The 27,121-nt window shown below is 40.9% G+C and overlaps 1 protein-coding gene across 1 annotated transcript; it reads right to left on the reverse strand.

Moving 5' to 3' along the window:
- Window positions 1–5,223: 5,223 nt before the first annotated feature.
- Window positions 5,224–13,006, reverse strand: LOC127538798 (vomeronasal type-1 receptor 4-like). The gene is made up of 2 exons (XM_051962539.1): window positions 12,081–13,006; window positions 5,224–5,449 (listed from the first exon to the last, which is right to left on the reverse strand). The coding sequence occupies exons 1-2, from the start codon at window positions 13,004–13,006 to the stop codon at window positions 5,224–5,226; spliced, it is 1,152 nt and encodes a 383-aa protein (XP_051818499.1).
- Window positions 13,007–27,121: the final 14,115 nt, after the last annotated feature.

The raw sequence follows: 27,121 nt of genomic DNA on the forward strand, positions 1-27,121 counted from the left end.
CCTGAGTAAATTTACTGATGATGTACAGTAAGCGTTACTCTATGTCTAAAAGTCTTTCTCCATTCTTTACATTTATAAGGTTTCTATCCTTTATAGATACTCCTTTGTCCATTCAGACCTCCCATTTTCTGTAAAAGCCTTTTCACATTGGTTACTTTCCTAAGTTTTTTCTCTAATGTGTATTTCCTGATGTCCAATAAGAGTTCTCTTATGTCTAAAAATCTTTTCACATGTATTATATTCATAACCTTTCTGCAGTGTGGATTCTCTGATGTCCAGTAAGAGCTTCCTTTTCCCTTAAATGTTTCCAAAATGTTTACATTCATAAGGTTTCTTTCCAGTGTGGATTCTCTGATGTAAAGTAAGAGAGTCTTTTTTTTTTTTTTTGTAAAAGCCTTGGCACGATCATGTGAGCACTTGTACCCTTACGTGGGTCTTGTCCCCTAATTGTGCCCTTGGCCCTGGCAGCCTCCAGGGCTCCATCTGGACGCTTCCTTCTGCCTCCTCTGGGGCAGACCTCACCAGGATTTGTTCAGGAGCCTCTTGGGACTCTTACTGTTACTCCTCTCGGGCTTTTTGGACTTTTGCTTTATTTTTTTCTTTTCAGGCAAAAAAAGACTCCATCCCTGCTCCTGTCTGCAGCCTCTCTGGCTACCAGTTTCCCCCCATCTGCACCATCCCTTTCATCAGCCTCCTCTTCCCTCCAGAGACTTTGTGTTGCCTTTTTTTTCTTGTGCAGGAAATCATATTCCCCCGACAGAGAGCCTGCCTCCACCCCCAGGTCACTAGTGGTTCCCCCTCCTGCTCTGAGCCTGGTGCATTTGCTTTCTGAGGGATCCTGGAAGACCTGGCCTGTGGTGTTGGTGAGGAGCGCGGCTTGGAAAGGGCCCCCATTCAGTGTCCCCAAGACCAGACTTGGGAGAGGAGCTTCTATGTCACTCATATTGACCCTTGTCCTCATCTTGCATGTCATCCCAAGCATTTCCCTGAGCAGTGAGAAAGTGTTGGGGGGAGATAGAAACCTTAAATTTTAGACTTCCATGTCTGCCCTGGCTGCTGGCCTTCAGGAGAAGTGGGGGGAGGGGAGTCAGGCTGTGAGTGTTCTTAGGAGACACTCCCCGGCTGCAGGTCAGGTGGGCTCTGATCTGTCTCCTCGGGAGTTTTTGAGTTGAGCATCTCTGTACCCCCTTGGGAATGCTGGTAAACGGGGTTCCTGTTTCAGTCGAGTGTATTAAGCATTGTAAAGCTGCTTGAATTGGGGAGGGGGATTCTTTTTGAAGGGACTTCCCTCATCCTCTTAGCCACAGTTGCCAACCTATTTTTCTTAAGTTCTAGGATTTGTTACAAATAAAAGTTGTTGGTTTGTTTATAAGTGTGCTGCTGGAGATTTCTTGGGGGCTTCCTGAGATTTGAGGTAGGAATAACACGTGTGTCCTGTGGCCTGGTGGAGAGAGAGCTGACTTGGGGAGTCGGGAAGGTCATAAGATTGTGTTGGGGAGAGGTTTTCACTCACCTCCCAGCTCTGAGTCAGAACCTTTCTGTCCAGTGTGGAGCCTCTGCTGTCCAATAAGAAAGAGACTTCTTTTTGTAAGAGTCTTTCCACATTGGTTACAGTCATAAGATTTTTCTCTAGTGTGGATTCCATGATGTCCTGCAAGAGTTCTCTTATGTCTAAAAATCTTTCTACATTGGGTGTATTTATATAGTTTCTCTCCAGTGAGAGTAATGTAAAGTTAGAGATTATTTTTTGAGAAAGCCTTTGCACATTGGTTATATTCATAAGGGTTTTCTCCTGAATGAATTTACTGATGTACAGTAAGAGTTCCCTTATATCTAAAAATGTTATGAAATCAGGTACATTCCTAAGGTTTTCCTACAGTATTAATTCTCCGATATCCTGTAAGTGCTCCCTCCCCTTTGCCTAAAAATCTTTCCACATTGGTTATCTTTATAAGGCTTTTCTGCAGTGTAGATCTTTTAATGTCAAGCAAGATTATTTTTTAAAAAGTTTTCCCATCCGTTATATTCATATGTTTCTCTCCTGTGTGAATTCTTGGATATCCAGTGCGAGAGTCCATTTTTTGTAAAAGTCTTTCCACATTAGTTACATTTATAAAGTTTTTCTCCTGTATGGAAAAGCCCTATGCTGCCACTTGAAAAAAAAAGATTAATGAATGAAATGAAAAATAACATTTCTCAATTGCTGTCTTGCCACTTCCTCTCTCCTCCCTTCTTCTCACTGTCACTACAGTAGGTAGGGCTTATGCAGTCATTAACTCATGATGATGACGATGATGATGATGATGATGATGATGATGATGATGATTATATTCAGGAGCTCCCAATAGCAGCTCCCCTGGTGCCCTCCTTCCTCATCAGGTCTTTCCCCTCACTTCAGATCCCCATGGCTGCTGCAGGCACCATCTGCCCTTCACCCTAGAAAAGAGGGAGAAATAACCAGCCTGGGGGAGTCCCTCTCTTCCTGCTCCACCCTCCCACTTTATCTTGAGTACTACAGAGTACAATACCCGGGATAAGCAGGGATGGCTGGATTTCCACAGGTCTCCCACATGGATCTTTGTCAGGAGATCACATTGTGTCTTCTCCAACCTGTTCTTTTCACTTCTCTTTTGTGGTTTAGGGCCGGGCCATCCTTCCGGCTCTCACGCTGTCAACTTCAGCCCAACATCTGTGTCATTGTCCACTCCTCATCCTCTCGCAGCTGACATTTCCAATCAGTAGCAGTTCTTTGTTCTTCTCCCCCACATCTTTCTTGTCTGTTACCCTGATGCTCAGGTAGCCGCTCTCCCGCCCCCAGCCCTCTTCTGGACCATCGCAGGAGTGGGCTGCTGGGTCTTCCTGCTGCTAAGCTCTTCCCTCCATCCCAGGCTCTGTGCCCTGAAGCTGCAATGAGATCCCCACAGTTCCAAGCTGCCCACGTCAGTGCCTGGTTCAGGAAATCCTCGTGGTTCTTCCCTGACCAACATCCAATATTAGAATTGCCATGTTGATCTCCTCCCTTCAGGATTTCAAATTTGGACTAAGCTTCACAATAGGTACCATTGTTAACAGGGATCCATACACACACACAAATACATATTGTTGGGTACGTGGCAGTAAAGTATGTACGTGGCAGAAAAATAGCCGGAAGGACAGAGTGTTTCCTTAAAGGATTGCTAACTAGCTCGGAGTGACCTGCAATGTGGCAGGGCAAAGGAGGAGAATATCCTGGCTGGACAGGATGGGAACTAGCTCTATAAAAGCATTGTAACTGCCCAGAGGGGAGGAGGTACAGAGGAGTTTCGGAGGGGATTTGGGGAGAAAAAAACATAGAGTGCCAAATAAACGTTTGCTGTGTAAAACAAACTGGGGCGTCCCGGGTGTTCTGCGAGGAAGAGCACAGCTGGAGGTGAGCAGGTCTTCGGACACCTGGAATGGTAAGAATCCAGTTGAGACCCTCTTGGGGAGTAGAGGGATCTTACACCACATATATGTAATTTATAAACAAGCACACACATTAGAGGTTCAAAAACGTTTTACTGATAGAGGTGAATGTGATCAAAACAAGTTAGGAGACGACTTCCTTTGAGATCATCTATTCTATCCTCCTCCTCCTCCTTACTTTATAGATGAGAAAACATAGACCCACGAAGGTGACCCAAGATCACTCAGGTAATAAGTGGCAGAGTTAGAATCCAGACTCAAGTCCGCGGGTCCCAAAGCCAGTATTTGTTCCCCTCTAACAATCAGAATCTTGTTCAAGTGTTTTAGTGAAATTGTGACCCAGTTGGGGTTTTCTTGGCAAAGATACCGGAGCCATTGGCTGTTTCCTTCTCTGGCTCATTTCACACCGGAGGAAATGTAAGTGACTTATCCAAAGTAACCCAGCTAGTGAGTGTCTGAGGTCAGATTTGGGCTGATGAACATGAGTCTTCTCTATTGCTCGGTGCTGTTTTCCCTCTATCCAGAGTCCTCTATTTGCTGTTCCACCTACTGTCCAATAACAATAATAACTATAAACAATGATTAATATGTGCAAAGCACTTTACAATTATTATCTCATTTGATCCTCACAACTATCCTGGGAGGTAGATGCTGTCATCAGCCCCATTTTACAATTAAGGAAACTGAGGTGAATGGGTAAAGTGACTTGCCCAGGGTCACCCTGATAGTTCAGGGGTTTGAACTCTCTTTGCCATCCTTTTGCTACCCTGGTTGCTTCTGGTTGTCACTGCACAGCCTGAGGTGTGAGACCTTGTCTCCCACATTGACATTCTGTCGCACAGAAATACACAAATGAGAGAAATAATCAGTGAAGAAAGCAGCCTTTTGTAGATCTTAGAACTCGAATTTGGAATGAAAACCTGACTAAAGTGGCTGGGGCTCGTGGAGACAGAAAAAGAGGGTAAAGTTTGTAGCTTAGCTATAGGTCACATGCTTCATTCCGTTATGGACAGGAACTTCTCCCCAGGAGGAGCTTAGGTTCATCTTCATGCTCCTGGGATAGATGGGGTGGGAGGGGGGACATATGGAGGGGTAAGTCTGGGTGAGATGAAGCAGGAAGGGGTATGTCCTGGAGCAGCCCCAAAGGGGGGGACGGGAGGGACCTCGTGGCCAGGAAGAAGGCCAGGGTGCTTGATCCTCCTCGCTCCCGGTGTGCGCCTGTTCTGTACAGGCCGCCCGGGCTTTGGCGGGTGTGAAATGAAACAGCCTTTTACCTTCATCCCTCTCTGAGGCCTAAGGTGTATTTCTTACAGCCCCGCCTTCGGAAGGTAGTTTTTTTTTTAAAGCTTTTTATTTACAGAGCATCTTCTCCATCTCTTGGGGCCTCAGTACAGGCGGCGGGGGTGGGCGGCGTGCGCAGGATTGGAGCCAGAGGAAGGTTTTAAAAATCAAAATGGGAAGAGAAAGAGGTGAGGGGATTGGTTTTAGTCTCGAACCTGGCTCTGTGCGGGCGGGGCTGGGGCGAGCGCGCCGCTGCTGCGGTGGCGGAGGTGGGGGAGGGGGGGCCAGTCTCCCCAAGTTCCCTAAGTGGCCCATACAGTGACTTATGGGGGAGGGGGACCCCTAACCCTAAATGCCTCCCGACTCCTGACTCTAACCCTGACACTCCCCCTAATCCAAAATGTCAGACTCTAACCCTAAATGCCGGGAAGGCGGTGATTCTGTAGATTGAAGGAAGCCCCAGGTGTTGCCGCTGAGAGACTTTTGAGAAGAGAGGAGTCACTCTCGGAACACGGTCCGGTCCCACCCGCCCCGACCCCGCTGCCCGGGTCTGCCCTGCTTGTGGGCCCTGTCCGTGTAGTTTGGGAACTGAAGGTGCAGAAGGAGGGCGAGCTTACAGCCTTCTGGGGGCTTCACCTCCTCCCCAGGTGAGCGCACAGAGCGGGGGAGGAACCAGTCCGGGTTATTTGTGCTGTGTAAGGACCACAGTCGTCTCGTTGACTTTCTAGAAAGCCAGAGGAAGACGCAGGAAAGCTGGCTTACTTTACTTTCTGGCTGTGGCTCCCATGTTTTCTTGTCCTGAGCTACTGGTGTCTGAAAACTTTCTGGAGTCTGGGGCGGGACACATTTGTCCCAGTTTAAATGCTCTATTATAATCACGTCACTACAGTATACGGAGCATAAACCACTCATTCTGTCACTAGGGAGCCGTTATTTGTTGTAAGAGTGAACCAATCATTCTGAGCTAGAGAACTGACCGGCTAAACTAGATAACCATGGTCTCGTCACTTCCACTGAGTTAACAGATTGTTGTGGGATTAACTCAGTCATCCTGAGCCTGAAGTGTATTTCTCCAAAGTTCCTGCCCTTTGCAATTATCAGGCGGAAAATCTGGGTTATACGGAAATGGTTATTAATAAGGATCTAATAACAGCTGTCAACAATAACTACTTGTTATAAGCAATAGTAGTAGTAGTAGTATTTAAAGAGTGGCATAGAGAATGCTAGTCATAGAGGCAGGGAGATCTGAGTTCAAATTCAGCTTCAGGCACTTTGTAACTATTGGACTCTGGCCAAGTCACTTCCCATCTGCCTGCCTCAGTTTCTTTAGCTGTAAAATGAATATAGCAATATCACTTAATTCCTTGAATTGTCTTGAGGGTCTCCGCCTACCTGGCCCAAAGAAAGAACTTAATAAAGGCGTGTCCCCATCCCCATCAACAACCTCTTAGGATTTGTAGAATTCCCAATTCTTTTTCAGTTCCTTTGCTTCTTGTAATAATAGTTCAAGCAGGTACTTAATGTATGATGACTGAAGTCCTTTTTAACATTTTTTCTAGGAATTCTAGGCAAACTTCTAGGAAAACTTCCTTGTTCGAGGATTATAGGCAAAAGCCACCTATTCTGTCACTTGAATGCAGTAAAAACATCCAAATGCATTCCCAGCATAGTGAGGGATACCATTATAAAATCTGAACTCTCCTGTTTCTGGGGGGCATTATGCCCCAGAAGCCATAGAAAACGTGTATAATGATAATGATTGACAACATATAGTATTTTACATTCATCTGCACTCCACAAAAACCCTAAGATGCAGCCAGAGCAAGGATCATGCTTCCTATTTTGAAGGGGAGAAAACTAAATGTCAGAAAGACTGAAGAGAAAAAGTGACCACAATCCATATTTTTATAAGTTAATATTACAACAAAAAAATTGGTTTCAGGGCTGGAAAGAACCCGAGTTTTTTTTTTTTTTTTTTTTTTTTTTTTGGACGTAGAAGGAGAGGCACAGAAAAGTGATGTTGAAAGAGACGCTCAGTACAGAACGTACTCACCATGTCCCAGGGCAACTCATTCCACCCCGGCAGAATTCTAATGGTCAAGAAGGTTTCCTTCCCACTGACCCCGGCCCTTCCCCCCGGGGCCAAGCAGAACAAGTCACTCCCCCTTTTCCCAATTCAGTCCTTCAAATAGAGGCAGAAGCCTCCCCGGCCAGGTCTTGCCATTATTAGGCTAAACATTGAAAGCCGCTTCAGTCAGTTCTCAAACAGGATGAACCAAAGACCCGCGCCCGCCTGCAGTTAAACACTGACAAGCACGCACGTACCCACGCACATCCGCGCGCCTACAGTTAAACACTCACGGGCGCGCACTCCTCCCCTCCCCTCCTTTCTCTCTCTCTCTTTTATCCCAAGCAGTCAGCATAACACCTGACACATGATAAGTGCTCAAAAAATTTACAGGAATAAGAGGGGCCTTGGAGCTTATCAAATACTAGATCACTGTGGCCATTGACTCCTATGTCTCATGCGCCAAATCTATTCCCCCGATCCATCCTTCTATTTCTTAGCCAGCACCAGGCAGTCTTAATGGTAACTTCTTTATAACATTATAATGTAGTTTAAGGTTTGACATTGCTAGGTCACGCTCCTTTTTTTTTTCATTAATTCCCTTGCTAGTCTTGACTTTCTGTTCTTCCAGATAAATGTTATTACTTTGTGTACCTCTATCAGATAACTTCTTGTTAGCCTGCATGTTATGGCACTGAATAAGTAAATTAGATCAGGCAGCATGGCTTTTATTATCATTATTATATTGACTCTGTCTCCCCATGAATAATTGATGCCTTTTCAGTTGTTTACATCTAACTTATTGCTTGGTGCTAAGCTTGGTGATCATATAAAGAATTCTTTATCATTTATGTAGATTTACCTCATATTCTGCTGTTTTGCTAAAATAGTTAATTATTTAATTTTTTAAAATTGATACCCTAGGGTCCTCTACATAGATTTTAATCATTTTTTATTGAAATTTTGATAACCCTTTTTATTTTCAAAACATATGCACAGATAATTTGACAACATTGACTGTTGAATAGCCTTGTGTTTCAGATTTTCTCCTCCTTCCCCCAACTCCCTTCCCTAGAAGGTAAGCAACTCAATTTATGGTAAACATGTTATAATATATGTTAAATCCAAAATGTATCAGCATATTTATGCAATTCTCTTCCTGCAAAAGAGGATTGTATCCTATTCAAATAGCGATGATTTGGTTTCCTTGTTGCTTATCTCATTCCTCTCATTTATTTCACTTCTCTGATTTCTATGGCTAACTTTTCTAATATATTATATTGAATAATGGTGAGGACAATAGGCAGCCTTCACTCCTGATCTTATTGGGAAGGCTTCTAGGCTATCCCTTTTACCGATAATGCTCGCTGCTCATGGATTGAGGGCAATACTGCTAATCATTTTAAAGAATGTTCCTTTTATTCTTCGTTGTCTAGTGTTTGCAACAGAAATGGATGCTCTATTTTTCTTCCTTTTTTTTTTTTTTGCTGAGACAATTGAGGTTAAGTGACTTGTCCAAGGTCACACAAGCTAGGAAATATTAAGTGTATGAAGCCCTATTTGAACTCAGATCCTACTGATTTCAGGGCTGGTGCTCTATCCACTGCACCACATAGCTGTCCCTGATCCTCCATTTTTCAAATTTTTTTTTTGCACCTTTTGAGAAAATCATAAGATTTCTGTTGGTTTTGTTACTGATTTGGCCAATTATGTTGGCAGTTCCTCTAATAAAGAACCAAGTCTGCATTTCTGATATAAATTCCACTTGATCATACTGTATAAATCTTGTGATATATCTTTGTCATTGCTTTGCTAGTTTTTTGTTCAAAATTTTTCTGTCAATATTCACTAGAAAATGTGGTTTACTATTCTCTTTCTCTGTATTAGCTCTTTTTGGTTTAATGATCAGTTCAATATGTATGTGCTAGAAGAAGTTTGTTAGGACTCTTTCTTTGTCTAATTTCCCAAATAGTTTAGGTAGTGAAGAAATTGTTTGTTTGTTTTTTAAGATTTTTTTGCAATATATGTATACATATTTATACGTTATCTTGCTGCACACACACACACAAAAATCAGATTTAGAAAGAAGGTAAAAATAACCTGGGAAGAAACACAACAATGAAAGCAAACCACAACAGAGAGAGTGCAAAATGCTGTTGTGGTCCACACTTATTTCCTAGAGTTCTCTCACTGGATGTAGCTGGTTCTATTCATTATTGAACAAATGAAACTGATTGGGTTCATCTCACTGCCAAAGATAGCCACTTCCATCAGAATTGATCACCATGTAGTATTGTTGTTGAAGTGTATAATCGTCTCCCGGTTCTGCTCATTTCACTCATCATCGTTTCGTGTAAGTCTCTCCACGTCTCTCTGGAATCATCCTGCTGGTCATTTCTTATAGAATATTCTATGATTCTCCTAAATATATCACGATTGATTCAGCCATTCTCCAATCGATGGGCACCCCTTCAATTTCCAGTTTCTAGCCACTATACAAAGGGCTGCCACAAACATTTTTGCACCTACGGGTCCCTTTCCCTCCTTTAAGATCTCTTTAGGGTACAAGCCCAGTAGTAGCTGCCGGATCAAAGGGGATGCACAGTTTGATAACTTTTTGAGCATAGTTCCAAATTGCTCACCACAATGGTTGGGATCCGTTCACAACTCCACCAACAATGCATCAGTGTCCCAGTTTTCCCATATCCCCTCCAACATTCATCATTATCTTTTTCTGTCATCTTAGCCAATCTGACAGGTGTGTAGTGGTATCTCAGAGTTGTCTTAGAAATTAATTATTCTTTAAACATTTGGTAGAATTCACTTGTGAACCCATCTGTCCCTGAGAATCTTTTCCCAAGGACTTCATTAATGGTTTGTTCAATTTTTTTTTCTAAGTGGGCCTATTTTGACTTTCCATTTCCTGATCTGTTACTCTGGGTAATTCGTTCTTTCATAAATATTAATCATTTTGGTTAAATGTATTGACCTAATTTGGCAAAATATTTCTGAATTATTACTTTAATTTCTTCTTTATTGGTGGTGATTTTTCCCCTTTCATTTTTGATACTGGATATTTGGTTTTCTTCTTTCTTTTTTTCTAGTCAACTAACCAATCACATTGTGTTTCCTCCCCCCCTCCATAAAACAAGTTTTTAGTTTTATTATCTTATTTTTATAAAAATTAATCCCATTCACTTTAACTTTGAATTTCAGGATTTCGTGAAATTTAATGAGATGACTGATGCCAGTTCACCAGTTCCAATGTCTTGTGAGAAAAAGAGCCATCTAAACCCAGAGAGAGGACTGTAGGAACTGAATACCAATCACCACATAACATTCTCACTCTTTTTGATGTGGTTCACTTGAATTTTGTTTCCTTTTTGATCCGAATTTTCTTGAGCAAAAAGAGAATTGTATAAATGTTTACACATATTGAATTTAACATATATAACATATTAGATTGCTTGCCATATCTAGGGGAAAGGGGGGGGAGAAGGGGAAAATGCTAAATGCAAGGGTCAATGTTAAAAAATTATCCCTGAATATGTTTTGAAAATGCAAGCTTTAATTTAAAAAAAAAGATTGAAGAATTTCAGGATTTTCCATCTGGTGTCCAATTGAGGATTTTTAATTAGTTCTTTCCCCAAATCTTTTTGGATATACACCCAATTTATTGATCTGCTCTTTTTCCATTTTGTCACTATAAGAATCTAGAGAAATAAATTATCCTCTAAATACTACTTTGGCTCCATCCCATACATTTTGGTATGTTGTCTCATTGTTGTCATTCCTTTTAATGAAACTATTGACTGTATCTTGGATTTGTTCTTTGATCCCCTCAATCTTAACGTTTAGATTATATACTTTTCAATTAATTCTTAACCTTCTTTCCACTGCCCATTGTGGAATGTAACTTTTATTAGATGATGATTCAAAAAAGAATACATTTCATTTTTCTGCCTTTTTCCTTTGGATTTTGAGGATTTTATGTCCTATTATATGGTCTATTTTTTGTGTAGGTACTGGGGGATGCTTAGAAAATAGTATATTCCTTTCGATCCCAATTCAGTTTTTCCAAAGGTTGGTCCTATCTAACTTTTCTCATTCTATTTACCCTATACCCACATATCACATCTGTTTCTAGTCCCTCTAGCTATCCTATTAGTGATACAATTTTTAAGAATTACATGTATTATTTCCTTGTGTAGGGAAGGAAACTCTTAAGTTCTATTGAATCTTTTATGATTTTTTGCCCCTTTCTATCTGTTTATGCCTCTCTTGAACATAGGGGTGTGTGTGTGTGTGTGTGTGTGTGTGTGTGTGTGTGTGTGTGTGATGAGGGTCTCAAAGGAGTTTGGGTTCTTTCTCTACTTGTAGGTCTTTAAGCAGAGATCAAGTGACTACTTGTCAAAGTATGTTGTAAGAGGAAATTTTACCTGTATAGGATGGAGTCTATGGTTAGTAAGGCCCTTTGCAATGTTCTAATTCTGTGACATTATTGTCCACTCTGATTATGGTGGGGGGAAGGGGAGAGATAGACAGCCAGAGGAAAAAGAAAAAAAGTGACAGAGAGAGAGAGAGAAATAAATGGAGATCCGGAGAAGCAGAGAGGACCAGAGAGGCAGAGAGACAAAGAGACAGACAGAGAGACAGAGAAATAGAGACCCAGAGAGACAGAGAGAAAAGAAAGAGAGACATAGTAACAGAGAGAGACAGACAACTGACTATAGCAGATGTTGAGATGTTTGAAATAATCTCTTAGAGCAGAACTTTACTACAAGTTTCACAGTGATAGTTGTTGTTCGATAATTTTTCAGTCATGTCCGACTCTCTGTGGCCCCATTTGGGGTTTTCTTAGAAATACTAAGCGGTTTGAAGCAGACAAGCAGTAAGAAATGCAAGGAGAGGCCATGAGGTCATCGTGCTGGGGGACCTCAGATAATCCAAAGCTACTGGACCCTGTTCTTATCATGCTGCGATGCTATGTGCAAAGAGCAAGTCTGTTCTAATACTAACTGTGAGCGTAAGGAAGTTGTAGTAGGGAGGATGCCAGAGAGAGGTGACCACTGAAATTCAGTGCTGAAACCTAGATGGACCAGGATCCCAGGCCCCCTTGGAGTCCTAGTTCCCCTTTATCACCTAACCACAAAAGGTGTGGGTCAGTGTTCACCAGCCAGATCCTAGTCGATTTGGGGGTTCCTGTATGGGGTCAGTGAAGAATTGGGGTCAATCAGATGCTTCCTTCCCTGGATGTCACCAAGGAAGGGTCCTTCCTTGTATGAACCTTAGGAGGGGAGGAGCAGAAGGTTCATGCTTGTGCTTGTCTATGGGAGCACAGCAGGCTCTGGCTATTTGGCCGTCTCTGGAGATCAGAAGGAAGGGGCTGATTATTGGGAAACATAGCACACAAAATGCAGACCCATTCACCAGCCACCTGCTGGAATATAGAGAAAAGTTGTGGTACATGGCAAAGATGCAGTTGATTAAGTAAAAGGAGACAAAAACGAACGCCAGCAGCAGGATGGACCCGGTCACCCGGATCTCCGGGGAGGCTCTGGGGTAGCAGCTGGTCCGGTACAAGTGCTGGACTTGCTGGTAGTGTTTTCTCAAGAGAATTATCTTGTAGCTGCTTGTGCATATCATCAGCCCCACATAGAACATGTCTTGGAAGGTAGTTAACAATATAAAATACCTGGCCGGGTTTTTCCAGGTACAGAAAATGAAGTCAAATGTTATCACAGAGCTGTTACTGCTGCTCCGTGGGCCTTTCATGCCTATGATAACGCCAGCTTCTGAGAATAGGCTAAAGACCCAGCAGAACAGGCAAGAAGGGATGATGTACTTGGGAGCTCTGGCTCTGAGCTCATCCCACGGGGAGGTGTTGGGACTAATGACAACCACCTGGAAGCCGCTCAGCAGGCAAGTGCTCCAGAGAGAACAACCCCGGCCGACTCTCTGAAGATAAAAATCAATTTTGCACCAGGTGTCGTCCAGAAAGTCTGTCACCCCAAATGCAGATATTGTCATTGGGATCCCCCTGGAGAGCACAGAAAGGAAGTTGGCTAAAGTGAGCTGGCTGATGATTTGGTTTGTGGCCCTCAGCTTATGGTGAGTGAAGATGAAAAAAGACAGGAGAATGGAGTTACCCAGAACTGCAATTCCTGTCTGACAAAGGAAAAGAGTCCCTAGAAATACATGAAGTGGAATCATTCCGTCCGTGTTTAGGGTGGAAGAATGGTGATCAGACAGAGGGAACCTTGACATAAAGGAAGACAGAAAAAAAAAATCAGAGCAGCAAAATGTTCTGAGGTGATTTCTATTTCCCACTCACACTGACAGATTCATGTTGGATAACCAGAATGTGGCTACTAAACCCATCACAGATCCAGGAGTAATCCTGAGATTCTGAAAGGGAGATTGTCTTTCCAGCGTTATAGCTCACGAGTCCCTCCAGGTGCATCTTGCCACAGGTTTTAGTAGATAGTGTTTAATCATCAAATAAGTAGCTTCTTAAAAAGTGGATTTTCTTTCTTTTTATCTACATTGAAGTTGTATTTGCTTTTGTGCTGAATTGAACATACACTAAACAAAATGGGCATTGCCATATGCATGGGGGAACGTGACAGAAGTAGCTAGGTAGCAGCTCAGTGGAGAGAGTATAGGAACCTGAGGCTCATGTCAGTCACTTGGCAAAATGGAATAGGAACAGATCATACAGAAGAAAATACAGCACTTGGTTTAATGAATTCAAAGTTTCCAGTTACACAGGGAAGGACTCATTTGACAAAAATTGTTCAGAAACCTGGATGGCATTCAGGCAGAAAATAGGAGCAGATTCTATGGAAATGGGAGTGAAGTTTCCTGTAATGACAGAAGACTTGATCTCATGTATTTACCAGTGTAGAGATTCACCAAGAAAACACAAAGACAGCATATTCATCCTGAGGAGCATGAAAGGCAAGATACTAAATAGAAGAGAAATCTAGGCATGTCAAGTCTCATGTTGAGCACCGATGACCATTAAGGCGGACAGACTCAGCCGACATCTTCTATTAGACACTCTTGACAGATTAAATATTTAAGCCTGTTTTTCTTAGAAGATCTGGAATCGGACAACCCTACTTTTTGGCGGGCGGCCCTCATTTTTGGAAACCTGAGAGGTTGTCCCGTCGGTTCAAATGGTGTCTCTACATTTCTTTGAAAGTCCTACGTTGTTTGCAGTCAAGTATGATGGTAACTCGGAAAATATGAAAGATGGGAACCAAGTCATCTGATTCTCCTTAGATATAAACTGGCCTTCCCGTAAGTGAACTCATTCTGCTTTTGCGGGTCATAGACTGGTGAGGATCTGTGACAGGTTGTGTTCATCAAATACCGGATCTGACTCTCCTCAGATAACCTAGATACCAGCAGACCTTCTGGAGGATTGGTAAGGTCCATTTCTGTAACTCATCTTAGTCATTACCATAAGCTGTTCATTCTATGCCTACCCAATATTTCATTGGTTTTCACCACAATTCTAATCCATGTCCCAAATCCTTGACCCCTACTATTATTTGCTGAAGGACAAGAACAATTAAATTTCTGGAACATCCTTGATTCAATGTTTCTGTTTCCATTAGCTAGTGAACTGCCCAGGTTTTGGACCTGAGGAACGTACCGAATGAGTCCACTGTGTGGAAAACTCAAATTTAGGAGAGGCCTTCAACTAGTGCTTTGGACTTCCCCCACGTCTTTGAACTTGATATTTGCAAAGATCATTTTCATCCACGAAAAACAGGTGATCCCCAATCACAAATTCTGCCCATTCAAGCTAGGTTTCTAGACTCCGAATAATGCCAACACCTAAGTATTGGCTAGAGAGGAAAGGAGATTGGTGAATGACTATACTAAAACTGAACTTTTTGGAGATAAGTTTAGCCAAGTGATCATCTCTTTGGTAGTAGTAATCTTTTGCTTCCTGATTTTCAGAATTATGGATGATAATTGCATCGTTCGGCATTCTCACAGCTTCCGATTTGTTTGTTTTTAAATTGTTGTTGATAATGTAGTAATTGTTCTGATTCTGCCCATTTCATTCATCATCAGTTTAAAAAAGCCTTACAAACTACCCCCTTTTATAATAGTGATTCTATAATCCATATTGTTCTGATTCTGCTCATTTCCTACTGCAGTACCAATTCATGCAGGTAATTCTAATGCTTCTCTGAAGTAATCTATCTCCCCATTTCTTACAGGACAATAATTACCCACTGCATTCATAAATGACCTTTGCCTAATTGATGACCATCTCCCAAATTTTCAGCATTTTTCATATAAAAAGAACTTCTGTAAACATTTCTATAGATTAATGATCTTTTCTTCTTTCTTTCATGTTTTTTTTTTTGATAAAAAGAAGCACTTTACTAAAATAAATAAATATTTCAGTCACATCTTATGAAGTACACAACATTCTGCATCAATAGCTCCTTCCCTCTGTAAAGTTAGGAGGTACATTTTCTCAATTTTTTGTAGATAGTCTTGGTCATTATAATGAGAAATTTTAGTATCTCTATTTTGATCCTTTCCTTTACATTGCTATTGTCACTGTATATATTGCTTTCCTGGTCCCTGACTTCACTCCACATTACTTTATAAAAATGTTCCCACACTTCTCTAAATTCTTCATAGTTATTGTTAAATAAAATGAATTAATATTTTATTTTGACAAAATACCAGCATTTATTAATCCATTCTCCATATGATAGGCATCTATTGTATGACTAATTTTTTGTTTTTACTCAGATGTCATAAATACTTTGTAGTATATAAGCTCTTTCTTTCTGTTTTTGACTACCATTAATTATCTACCTAGAAGTAGGACTTCTTAGTGAGAGGTCTAGTTATTTGAAATTGATTTCTCAAAGTGGTTGTACCAATTTCTTGCTCCCAAAATGGCATATCAGTATACCCAACTTATGGTTGTCCTTCCAACACTAAATATTTCCGTATTGTGCCTGTGCCCCACCCATTGACAGCTTGCCTTTTACTACAAAGGACATGGTTTTGATCATGCAAGAGATGTTCAATTCCATGCGATCAAACTTATTTCTTTTGCCTTTTGTAACAGCCTCATTTCTTTGTTTGGTATAGAAATCTCACCCTGGATATGGATGTTTAAGTCATCTAATCATAATGATATGAACTTTCATTTTCTAGCTTTATATCTGTTTTGAACTTATTGTGTACAGCAGGTGTTAAAACCTATTAGTTTAAGAATAATTTTTACCAAACTATTTTTCAGGTTTTTTTAATAAGTTCATATTGAATGAGGTCTCCAAATAATTTATGTTTTCACATTTTTTGAACACGGGGTTACTGAGTTAAATTTTTCTGATTCATCTTTAAAACCTTTTACAGACTGGCTGCAACTATTTTTCTAGTCTTCTTATGCATTGCCTCCTTCATCCCTCTTTCTGTGCAGACAAAATGAATTGCTTGCTGGTCTTCAGGCCTCTGAATTTTATTCTTGCTGGGTCTCATGCCTGAAGTGTCCTCCCTCCTCGCCTCTGCCCTTAGAATCACTGGCTTCCCACTATACCAGACTCCCAAAAAACTACTTTGATGACCTAGAAAAAATAACAACATAGTTCGTAATGGAAAAACAAAAGGTCAAGAATTTCAAGGGAATTAATGAAAAAAAATCAAATGAAGGTGGCCTAGCTGTACAGGATCTAAAATTATGTTATAAAGCAGCAGTTACTAAAACCATCTGGTATTGGCTAAGAAATAGACTAGTTGAGCAATGGAATAGGGTAGGTTCAAAGGACAAGACAGCCAATAACTTTAATAATCTAGTGTTTGACAAACCCAAAGACCCCAGTTTTTGGGATAAGAACGCATTACTTCACAAAAATTGCAGGGAAAATTGGGAATTAGTATGGCAGAAACTAGGCATTGACCCACACTTAACACCGAACACCAAGATAAGGTCAAAATGGGTTCATGATCTAGGCATAAAGAATGAGATGATAAATAAATTGGAAGAGCATAGGATAGTTTACCTCTCAGACCTGTGGGAGAGGGAGGAATTTATGACCAAAGAAGAACTAGAGATCACTATTGACCACAAATAGAAAATTTTGATTATATCAAATTGAAAAGTCTTTGTACAAACAAAACAAATGCAGAGAAGATTAGAAGGGCAACAATAAACTGGGAAAATATTTTAACAGTCAAAGGTTCTGATAAAGGCCTCATTTAATTTATAAGAAATCAAGCCATTCTCCAATTGACAAATGGTCAAAGGATATGAATAGACAATTCTCAGATGAAGAAATTGAAACTATTTATAGACATGTGAAAATATGCTCCAAATCATTATTAATCAGAGAAATGCAAATTAAGACAACTTTGAGATACCACTACACACCTGTCAGATTGGCTAGAATGACAGGGAAAGATAATGCAGAATGTTGGAGGGGATGTGGGAAAACAGGGACACTGATACATTGTTGGTGGAATTATGAACACATCCGGCCATTCTGGAGAGCAATTTGGAACTATGCTCAAAAAGTTATCAAACTGTACATACCCTTTGATCCAGCAGTGTTTCTAGTGGGCTTATACCCCAAAGAGATACTGAAGAAGGGAAAGGAAATGTATGTGCCAAAATGTTTGTGGCAGCCCTGTTTGTAGTATCCAGAAGCTGGAAAATGAATGGATGCCCATCCATTGGGGAATGGTTGGGTAAATTGTAGTATATGAAAGTTATGGAATATTATTGTTCTGTAAGAAATGACCAGCGGGATGAATACAGAGAGGACCAGTGAGACTTACTTGAACTGATGCTAAGTGAAATGAGCAGAACCACGAGATCGTTATATACCTCAACAACGATACTGTTTGAGGATATATTCTGATGGAAGTGGATCTCTTTGCTAAAGAGGGCTAATTCAGTTTCAATTGATCAAGGATGCACAGAAGCAGCTACACCCGAAGAAAGAATACTGGGAAATGAATATAAACTGCTTGCATTTTTGTTTTTCTGCCTGGGTTATTTCTACCTTCTGAATCCAATTCTCCCTGTGCAACAAAAGAACTGTTCGGTTGTGCACACATATATTGTATCTAGGATATACTGTTACCTATTTAACATGTAAAGGACTGCTTGCCATCTGGGGGATGGGGTGGAGGGAAGGAGGGGGAAAATCAGAACAGAAGTGTGTGCAAGGGATAATGTTATAAAAAATTACCCTGACATGGGTTCTGTCAATAAAAAGTTATTTAAAAAAAAAATAAAATAAAATAAAAAAAGAAAAAGAATCACTGGCTTCCTTCAAAACTCAACTCAAAGGTCACTTTCTATGTGAAGCCTTTCCTGATCTTTCTAGGGCCTCGAATAAACATGTATTTTCTTTACACACATTTTCATATCTAAATGTTTCCTTCCCTAATTAAGTGTAAGCCTTAGGAGGGCACAATCTAGATCAAAACACTCAGAGACTTCTTGATAGATAATAAATTTTGAGTAATTGCTTGTCAGTTTGTTTTTTTTTCTGATTCTTCCTATTCCGGGTTTAAACCAAAGATGCCCAGCAGTTCAGGTTCTGGAGCATAGTACAAAGAAATATCATATAAACCATGAAATATTAAAGAAAGAGTAGTTTCCTCGGTCCTGAAAAGGATCAAAAAAGATACGATGTACTTGATCAAATGGGTGTTGTTCAGTATGGTGGTGAACAAGTAGACCAATTTAGGCAGAATTGTCATTTTTATGTTAGCTTGGTCTGTGCGTGGGCAATTGATATTTTTCTCATTGTTTAGATGTGACTTTATTTGTGCAACAACAGTTTTGTAATTGATTTTATATAGTTCTTGGGTTTGTCTTGGCAGTTAGACCCCCCAAATAACTTCAGTTATTTTAAATGGAACTTCTCTTTGAGTCTCTTGCTGATGGCATTTGTCAGTTGTGTATAGAAATGCTAATGATTTCTGTGGGTTTATTTTCTATCCTGCAACTTTGCTAAAGCTATAAACTGTTTTCAGAAATTTTTTTGGATGAATTTCTAGGATTTTCTAAGTATATCATCATATCATCTGCAGAGTGATAGTTTTATTACTTCATTACCTATTCTAATTCCTTTTCATTTCTTTTTCTTTTATTATTGCTAAAGCCAACATTTCTTGTCCGACGATGAATAATAGTGATGCTCAGTGAGGTTCTTTTTTTCACCCCCAGCTTACTGGGAATGAGTCCAGCTTCTCTGTGTTGCAAATAATGCTTGCTGTTGATTTTAGGTAGATGCTGCTTAGGATTTTGAGGAAAGCTCCCTTCAAAGCTATGCATTCTAGTGTTTTCACTAGGAATGGGTGCTTGTCAAAAGCTTTTTCTGCATCTATTGAGATTATTGTATGATTTCTGTTGTTTTTATTATGGATATGGTGGGTTATGGTAACAGTTTTTCTGATATTGAACCAGCCCTGTATTCCTGGTATAAATCCCACTCGGTCATGGTGCATGAAAATACTGATAAGTTGCCGTTATCTCTTTGCTAATATTTTGTTTAACATTTTTGCATCGATATTCATTAGGGAGATTGATCTGAAGTTTCTTTCTGTTTTGACTTTTCCTGATTTAGATATTAATCTCATAGTAGTCCCATATTTGTGTCATAGAAGGAGTTTGAGAAGACTCCTTTATTATCTGTTTTTCCAAATAGTTTACATAATATTGGAATTAATTTTTCTTAAAATGTTTGATAGAATTCACTTGTGAATCCATCTGATCCTGGAGATTTTTCCTTAGGGAGTTCATTAAGTGGTTTGTTCAATTTCTTTTTCTAAAATGGGACTATTTCAGTAATGTATTTCCTCTTCTCTTAATATAGGCAATTCACAATTTTGTAAATTTCAGTTAGATTGTTGGATTTGTGGCCATACATTTGAAGAAAATAGCTCCTAATTATTCCTTTAATTTGTTTTTTCATTGTATTAAGTTCAACTTTTTCATTTATGATGCTGGTGATTTGGTTTTTTCCTTTTCTTTTTCTTTTTTCTTTCTTTTCTTTTGTTTCCCCTGAGGCAATTGGGATTAAGTGACTTGCCCAGGGTCACACATCTAGTGTTAAGTTTCTGAAGTCACATTTGAACTCAGGTTCTCCTGACTTCAGGGTTACTGCTCTATCTACCATACCACATAGCTGCCCCCTGCCTTTCCTCTTGCTAATCAAATTAACCAAAAGTTTAATTTTTTTATTCATTTTTTCTTAAACATATTATTAGTTTTATTTATTAGTTCAATAGTTTTCTTAGTTACAATTTTATTAATTTCTTCCTTGAGTTTCAGAATTTCTAATTTGGTATTTAATTGGAGGGGTTAATTTGCTCTTTTCCTAACTTATTTAGTTGCATTCTCAATTCATCAATCTCCTTTTCTCTATTTTATTCATGTAGGTATTTAGAGATATAAAATTTCCCTAAGAACTTCTTTGGCTGCAAAACCCATAAATGTTGGTATATTGTGTCATTATTGGCATTCTCTTGGATGAAATGATGGATCGTTTCTGTGATCTGTTGTTTAACCCATTCATTTTTTAGAATTTATTATTTAGTTATCAATTGATTTTTAGTCTATCTTTCCCTGCCCTTTAATTGAATATAATTTGTATTGCATTATTGTCTGAAAAGCACTTACTATTTCTGCCTTTCTGCATTTGTTTGTGCGGTTTTTATGCCCTATTGTGTGGTCAGTTTTTGTTTAGGTGCCATGCACTGCCAAGAAAACATATTCCTTTCTCTCTCTATTCAGTTTTGTGCAGAATTCTATCCTATCTAGGTTTGTAGAATTCTATTAACTTTCATAGTTTCTTTCTTGTTTATTTTGTGGTGAGATTTGTCTGATTCTGAGAAGGGAAGATTGAGGTTCCCTTAAAATATAGTTTTGCTGTCTATTTCTATAACTGGCTTAAAATGTTCTCTAGGAATTTGGCTACTCAACTATTTGGGGCATATACATTTAGTACCTTACTAATTTATTGTTTATATTATCCTTTATCAAGATCTTACCTCTTTTAACAAGATCTATTTTTACTTTTACTTTATCTGAGATCAGAATTGCCATGTCTGTTTTTCTTTTAGCTGAAGCATAATAAATTCTATTTTATCCTTTTACCTTTACTCTTTATATATATATAGTTGTATCAAATGCATTTCTTGTAAACAACATATTGTAGGATTCTGTTTTTTAATCTACTCTGTTATTCGCTTCCATTTTATGGGAGAGTTCATCCCATTCACACTCACAGTTATGATTACCAGCTCTGTATTTCCCTCCATCCTATTTTCTCCCCCATATACACTTCTGTACACTCTTTCAATTGTCTCCTTAGCAGTATTTTTAATATCTGTCCCACCCAAAACCTTATCTCCTGTCATCCTTCTCCTCCTTCTCTTAGTCTTGTTTGTTCCCCTGAGGCAATGGGATTAAGTAACTTGCCCAAGGTCACATAGCTAAGAAATAATAAATGTCTGAGGCCAGATTTGAACTCAGGTCCCTCTGACTTCAGGCCAAGCACTGTAGTGATTTTTTTTTAACCTAGCCAACCTGTTACCTTCTCTTCTCTCTCTCCTTTCCCCATTCTCTTATTTCTTTTTCTTGCCTTTTATCCAGTCCTTCCCTTTTCTTTCCTCTTTCTCCTCCTACTTCTTTCTAGGGTTAGATAAATTTCTATTATCAACTGAATGATTAAGTTATCCCCTCTTAGAGCAAAAACTGATGAGATCAAGCTTCAGACAATGCTCATCCCCGTCCTTTCTTTCCCTGACGGGAGGGGGGCTTTTGTACCTCTTCATGTGATCTAATCTGTCTCATTGTACTTCCCCTTTCCTCTTTTTCCAGTACACGCCTTTTCCCAAGCCTTCATGTCTTTTTCTTTGACATGGTCACATCAGAGTCCATTCAGAACCACACCTTCCTTCCATGTGATGCCCCTCTTTGTCTGCCCAAGTAACAGGTAATAGTTCTCAAAAGTTACAGATATCATTTTCTCATCTAGGGATTTAAACAGTTTATCCTTTAAATAACATATCTCCCCCACCCCTTGTTTACCTTTCTATGTTTCTCTTGAATCTTGTGATTGTCGATTAAATTTTCTGTTTAGATCTGGTTTTTCCAAGAGAAATGATTGAAAGTCTCTTACTTCATTGAAGATCCATCTCCTTCCCTGAAAGATATAATGCTGCCCAGCACTTCAGGCTCTGCAAAAGAGCAGAGAGAGACCCTTATGGACCATGAAATATTAAAGAAAGAGTAGTTTTCTCAATCTTGAAAAGGATCAAGAATATACAATTTTGTTGATCAAATGGGTGTTGTTTTTTTTTGCCTCCCCTCATGGTGACAGAGCTGGACCCAAGAAATCCATTCCACAGATGTCTCACCTTCAATGTACCTCCAGAGTTCCAAGGCACTACTCCTAGGCAGACCTGGAAATTGTTCCAGTGACTAAGATTCTAGCTGTAAAGCACTTAACACAGTGCTAGACACCTTGTAATAAAGCCTAATTCCCAAGAATGAGAGGAGAGAAGGATAAATGAGATCACATAAAGATCTGCCCCTCAAAATCTTCTAGGGGACTCTAAACCACTTGAATGATTTTAAAACTCTAATAAATAGCTCTGAACTCAGGAGTTAAAGAAACCATAGGTAGAGGACACTTGTACAAAACTTGAAAAGTACGATATAAATATCAGGCAATGTCAAAGTTCTCTAAAAGTGCCTTTGGTAGGGGTGATGTCAGGGGCAGTACCCAGGAGGTCTCCCAGTGATGACTACCAGGAATCGCAGGACCAGTTCCTCCAAATGAGTTCTTTTGTTTAGATGAATCAAATTTACCTTTGATAGTGTGACTAGTGTGGTATGCATTCTATACATTCATTTATTTGATATTATATATCTTTATTTTTGTATAATTCAAACATACAGACTCAGTAATCTTTCAATTAATATCCTTGTTCCCTAATGAGTGTTTTGTCATTGCATTCATCCATTGGTAATGGTCTTGGTAGATGGATTTTCAGGTATTTATTGTTATAATCATCTTGAATAAAATTTTGATTTCTTTTTTTCCCCATATCACTCTAATTTTTTCTTTTCTTTTCTTTTCTTTTTACAAAAATGCTGCTGATTTTTATGAGTTTATTTTATATATAAATATTAAACTGAAGATATTATCTCAATTTTTTCTCCTTAATCTTTGGGAATTATACAAAACTAACTACATTATTAGGAAATAAAGATAATTTGGCCTTCCCTTTGCAAATTTATATTTCTTTAATTTCATGATCATTGCTGTTATTCATATTTAACCATATTTCTAAAAAGATATAAAATTGTATACTGGAAAGGCATCAGTTATCACTATACTTCTGCATTTATTCGGGATAGCTTCTGGTATAAGGTCTCTGTAAATAATTCTAATTTTTATTAGATATATATTTATGGATATATACTTTTAACATATTAAAAAGTGACCTTTCTAAGCCTGTGCTTTGCTTTGAAGATAGGTTAGTTTGGGTTGTTGTTGTTGTTGTTGTTGTTGTATTTATGAGCATTAGATTATGTCAACAACTTATAAAGCATCTATTAATATGATAATGTGGCTAGTAGCTTTTTAAAAAATATTATTTTCATTGCTTTCCTAATGTTGAACCATCCTTACATTTGAGGTAATAAATTCAGCTTGGTCATAGTGAATAATTGTATATAATTCTATGTGTAGGTTTTCCTAATTTCCTAATATTTTGTTTCAAATGATTGCACTTCATGAGTAATAGTGATCTGAGTGATATTGGTGTGTAGTTTTTTTTTTCTTTGTTTTATCCTTCCTTCATATGGACTAATACCTCCTTTTTAAGTCATTTTGTCGAACCTAGTCTGGTCTAATTGCCCTCCAGAAATTTCATAGAATATCCCTCGATATATAAATTAATTTAGTGTCTTATAAACAGCATTTAATGCATTGTTTTTATTCCCTCTCCTTTGAAGCTCATTTGTTAAGTCCAGTATTAATTGCTTTTTAAAATGTTTAATCAGAGACACATTTAAATGTAACAAATGTACCAAAGTCTCCTCCCTCTCTTCCCTCTTTCCCCTTGGTATTTCTTTTATGGGTACTTCAATTTCCCTTTCTGCCACTGCCTGCTGTCAAATAGCCTTTTCCCTCTACTTCTAAATCTCTCAGTCCATCACTCTGTGTGGGAGGTTCTGACAATACCTCTAAATTGGTGCTGGCTCTAAAAGATACAGATTTTACAAACCTCTCATGGCCAAGTGCTCCTAATGATGCCTCTGTCCCGCTTCTCATTTCATTTTCCTTTAGAATCTCTGGGCCCTCGTCCTCCTATTCTCAGCACTTGCTATAATGGCTATGGAGCTAAGTGGGGGAGACTCAGACTCACTCCTTCAGTGCCTCCAAAAAAAAGCTGAGAGGGGCCCACTACCAACCCCCAGAGACCTCCTCCCGCTTGTGCATCTTGTCCATGCTCTCTCAGGGAGAACTGATAGAGGCAGGATCTAAATCCTCCTAACTATGGCTGTGTGTGTATGGACACACACTCTCACTGCCCCTACTGTCTTCCAGGAGTGATTCCCTAAGAATTGTAAACTGGGAATTCTGGAGGGTCATTGAATCCTCGTTTTTGTAGGAAGGGCCATGGAGGTAGAGACAGGAGCTCACAGGGCTGAGGAGCTCATCGAGAGAAGGAAAAGGACAACAATACAATGACAACTGCTCCCTGATAATCTGCTTCCCTACATCCCCTCTGTCCCTCACCAGCAGGAGAAGATCGCCCAGCTTTCCCCCCTACAGGGAGGGGAGAGACGGTCTGTCCCTGCTCCCAGTCTCTCCCCACCTTCCTGTGCCTATTCTACCTCCTTAAATGAACTGGGCTCCTTGCATCTGGGACCTGAAGGGAGGAGGCACCTACCGAGCTCAGCAGGGAGGAGGAAGGGCCTGGAGTCAGGAATCCCTGTCTGCAGAAGCCGCCTCTGATTTAAGCTTGACTGGCTGATCACAGCCTCTGCCTGGGGACAAAAGGCGGTGGGGCTGATGGGGAGGCCCTCACAGGGTGACCTGGGGGCCCAGGTGCGAAGCCCTACAGCCGGGGCTCTGGAGATGCCAGGGATGGTGTTGCTGGTCAGCTCACGCCATCCCCCGTGTGCCGGCCCTGGAGCAAGGGACCAAATGGGGAGATTTGGCTCCTCGTTCCTCCTCCAGAATCGAGTAGCCACAGGACACGGGACCAACTACATTGTCTGCCCTGGGAGCCCAAGTGCTTGTGGCCAGCAATTCACACGAGAAGACGACAGCTATAGACATGCAAACAAATGGATAGGAAGACAAACAGGTAGATATTAAGGCAAGCAGGGAAGCAGACAGACGGAGAGACAGACAGACAGGGAGGCAGGCAGATCGATAGAGAGGCAGCCAGCCAGAAGGTTAGGCAGGCAGGTAGGTCAGCAAATAGGCAGTCAGACAGGTGGGTGTGCAAGCAGGTGGATAGACCAACAGGTAGGCAGACAAACAGAAAGGCAGCAGACAGGTGGCTGGGTAGGCAGGCAGGGAGACAGGAAAATAGACAGGTAGACTGGTGGGTAGAGAAGCTGGTGGTTAGATAGACAGATAGGCAGACCCACAGAAAGGCAGGAGACATTCGGGTAGGTAGACAGGTGGGGAGATAGACAAGCAGGCAGGCAAGCAAGCAGACAGATGGAGAGACAGACAAACAGGTAGGCCGGCAGAGGCAAACAGAGAGGTAGGCAGACTGAGGAGTAGGGAAGCAGGTACAAAGACAGACAGGTAGACAGACAAACAGAGAGGCAGTCAACAGACGACTAGTCAGGCAGACAGGGAGATAGACAAACAGACAGGCAGAAAGGTAGAGACAGACAGACAAGCAGGCAGGCAGGCAGGCAGATAGACAGTCTGCCAGAAGGGTAGGCAGGTAGGCAGGCAGACCAGTGCTTATGCAGGCAGGCAGGCAGACCAGTGCTTATGCAGACAAGTAAGTAGACAGACATGCAAAGGTAAGCAGACAGATGGAGAGACAAACAGGTAGGCAGGCAGAGGCACGCAGACAGGTAAGCAGACTGAGGAGTAGGGAAGTAGGCAGAAAGACAGACAGGTAGACAGACAAACAGAGAGGCAGTCAACAGACGACTAGTCAGGCAGACAAGGAGATAGACAAACAGACAGGCAGAAAGGTAGAGACAGGCAGACAGGCAGACAGACAGCCTGCCAGAAGGGTAGGCAGGCAGGCAGGCAGACCAGTGCTTATGCAGACAAGTAAGTAGACAGACATGCAAAGGTAAGCAGACAGAGGGAGAGACAAACAGACAACCAGGCAAGCAGACAGCCAGACTGATGGGTAGGGAAGCAGGCAGGCAGACAGACACACAAGCAGTCAAAAAGGCAGGCAGACGGACGGTTGGGCAGCAAACAGACAGCTGGGAAGACAGATATTGGGGACGACACAAAGGCGGGCAGACACGGAGGCGGCCAGACATTTGGGGAGGGAAACAACTGGGCAGACAGAAGGGCAGACTACCGCATGATAAGGTACAGCAGACCCGAGGCAGGAAGCGTAACCTTGAAAAAGAACCCCAGTACCCAGTAAGCATCCACAACACACGCACCAGGGACACATACAAAGTAGATCCTGCATCTTTAAAAGCCCTAAGTGCCCCTTGGCTGGGCAGACAGAGGGAACTCCGTACTAGCTTAAGAACAACCTGAGGGAATCTCACCGAGAACAGCTCGGAGCTGAGGGGTCTGGACTCTGACCTTCAGTGCCGAGTTACAGACATACTGTGGGCCCAGCCCCGTGAGGTCCTTCCCTGGCTTGGACTAACGGGAAAATCCTCCATGGCCACTGGATATGAAGCTGCAAGTTATCATCATTGTACTATATTGTTTCTATTATTCTCTCAGGATCTCTTCTCTCACCAGGGAGCTGCCCCTGAGCTCATCCTGCCTCACAGCAGGACCCCTGACCTCAGGAGTAAAGAGTGGTGGGCCCCTATCCCAGAGCACGGGCAGCGTTCTCCCCGGTGTAATCTCAGATCCTGGGCTCGGGTCTGTGCCCCTTCCCCGGCTCCTTGAGTCCTTGGGCCACACTATGTCCTTCCCTTCACTGATAATAAAGAAGAAAGGTTCCCCCGCCCCATTTCCTATCAGGGTTACTGAGGGAGAATGGAGGATTTACCAGGATGGCCTCTGCTTCTGAGAAGGGGGATGTTTCTGAGCAGTCACAGCAGCAGGATCCGAATCTGGGGACTGAATAATAAGC

This window comes from Antechinus flavipes, chromosome 5 (genome assembly GCF_016432865.1).
Source record: "Antechinus flavipes isolate AdamAnt ecotype Samford, QLD, Australia chromosome 5, AdamAnt_v2, whole genome shotgun sequence".
In the NCBI taxonomy this organism is placed as follows: Eukaryota; Metazoa; Chordata; class Mammalia; order Dasyuromorphia; family Dasyuridae; genus Antechinus; species Antechinus flavipes.

What these genes read in the sequence shown, in the direction of transcription:
- LOC127538798 (XM_051962539.1), bottom strand. Translation starts at nt 13,006, where the DNA reads ATGATTCCACTTCATGTATTTCTAGGGACTCTTTTCCTTTGTCAGACA. An exon ending in TCTGCTCCTCCCCTCCTAAG is followed by an intron (nt 5,450 to 12,080) that starts GTTCATACAAGG and finishes CTGGCTTTCTAG; the next exon opens with AAAGTCAACGAGACGACTGT.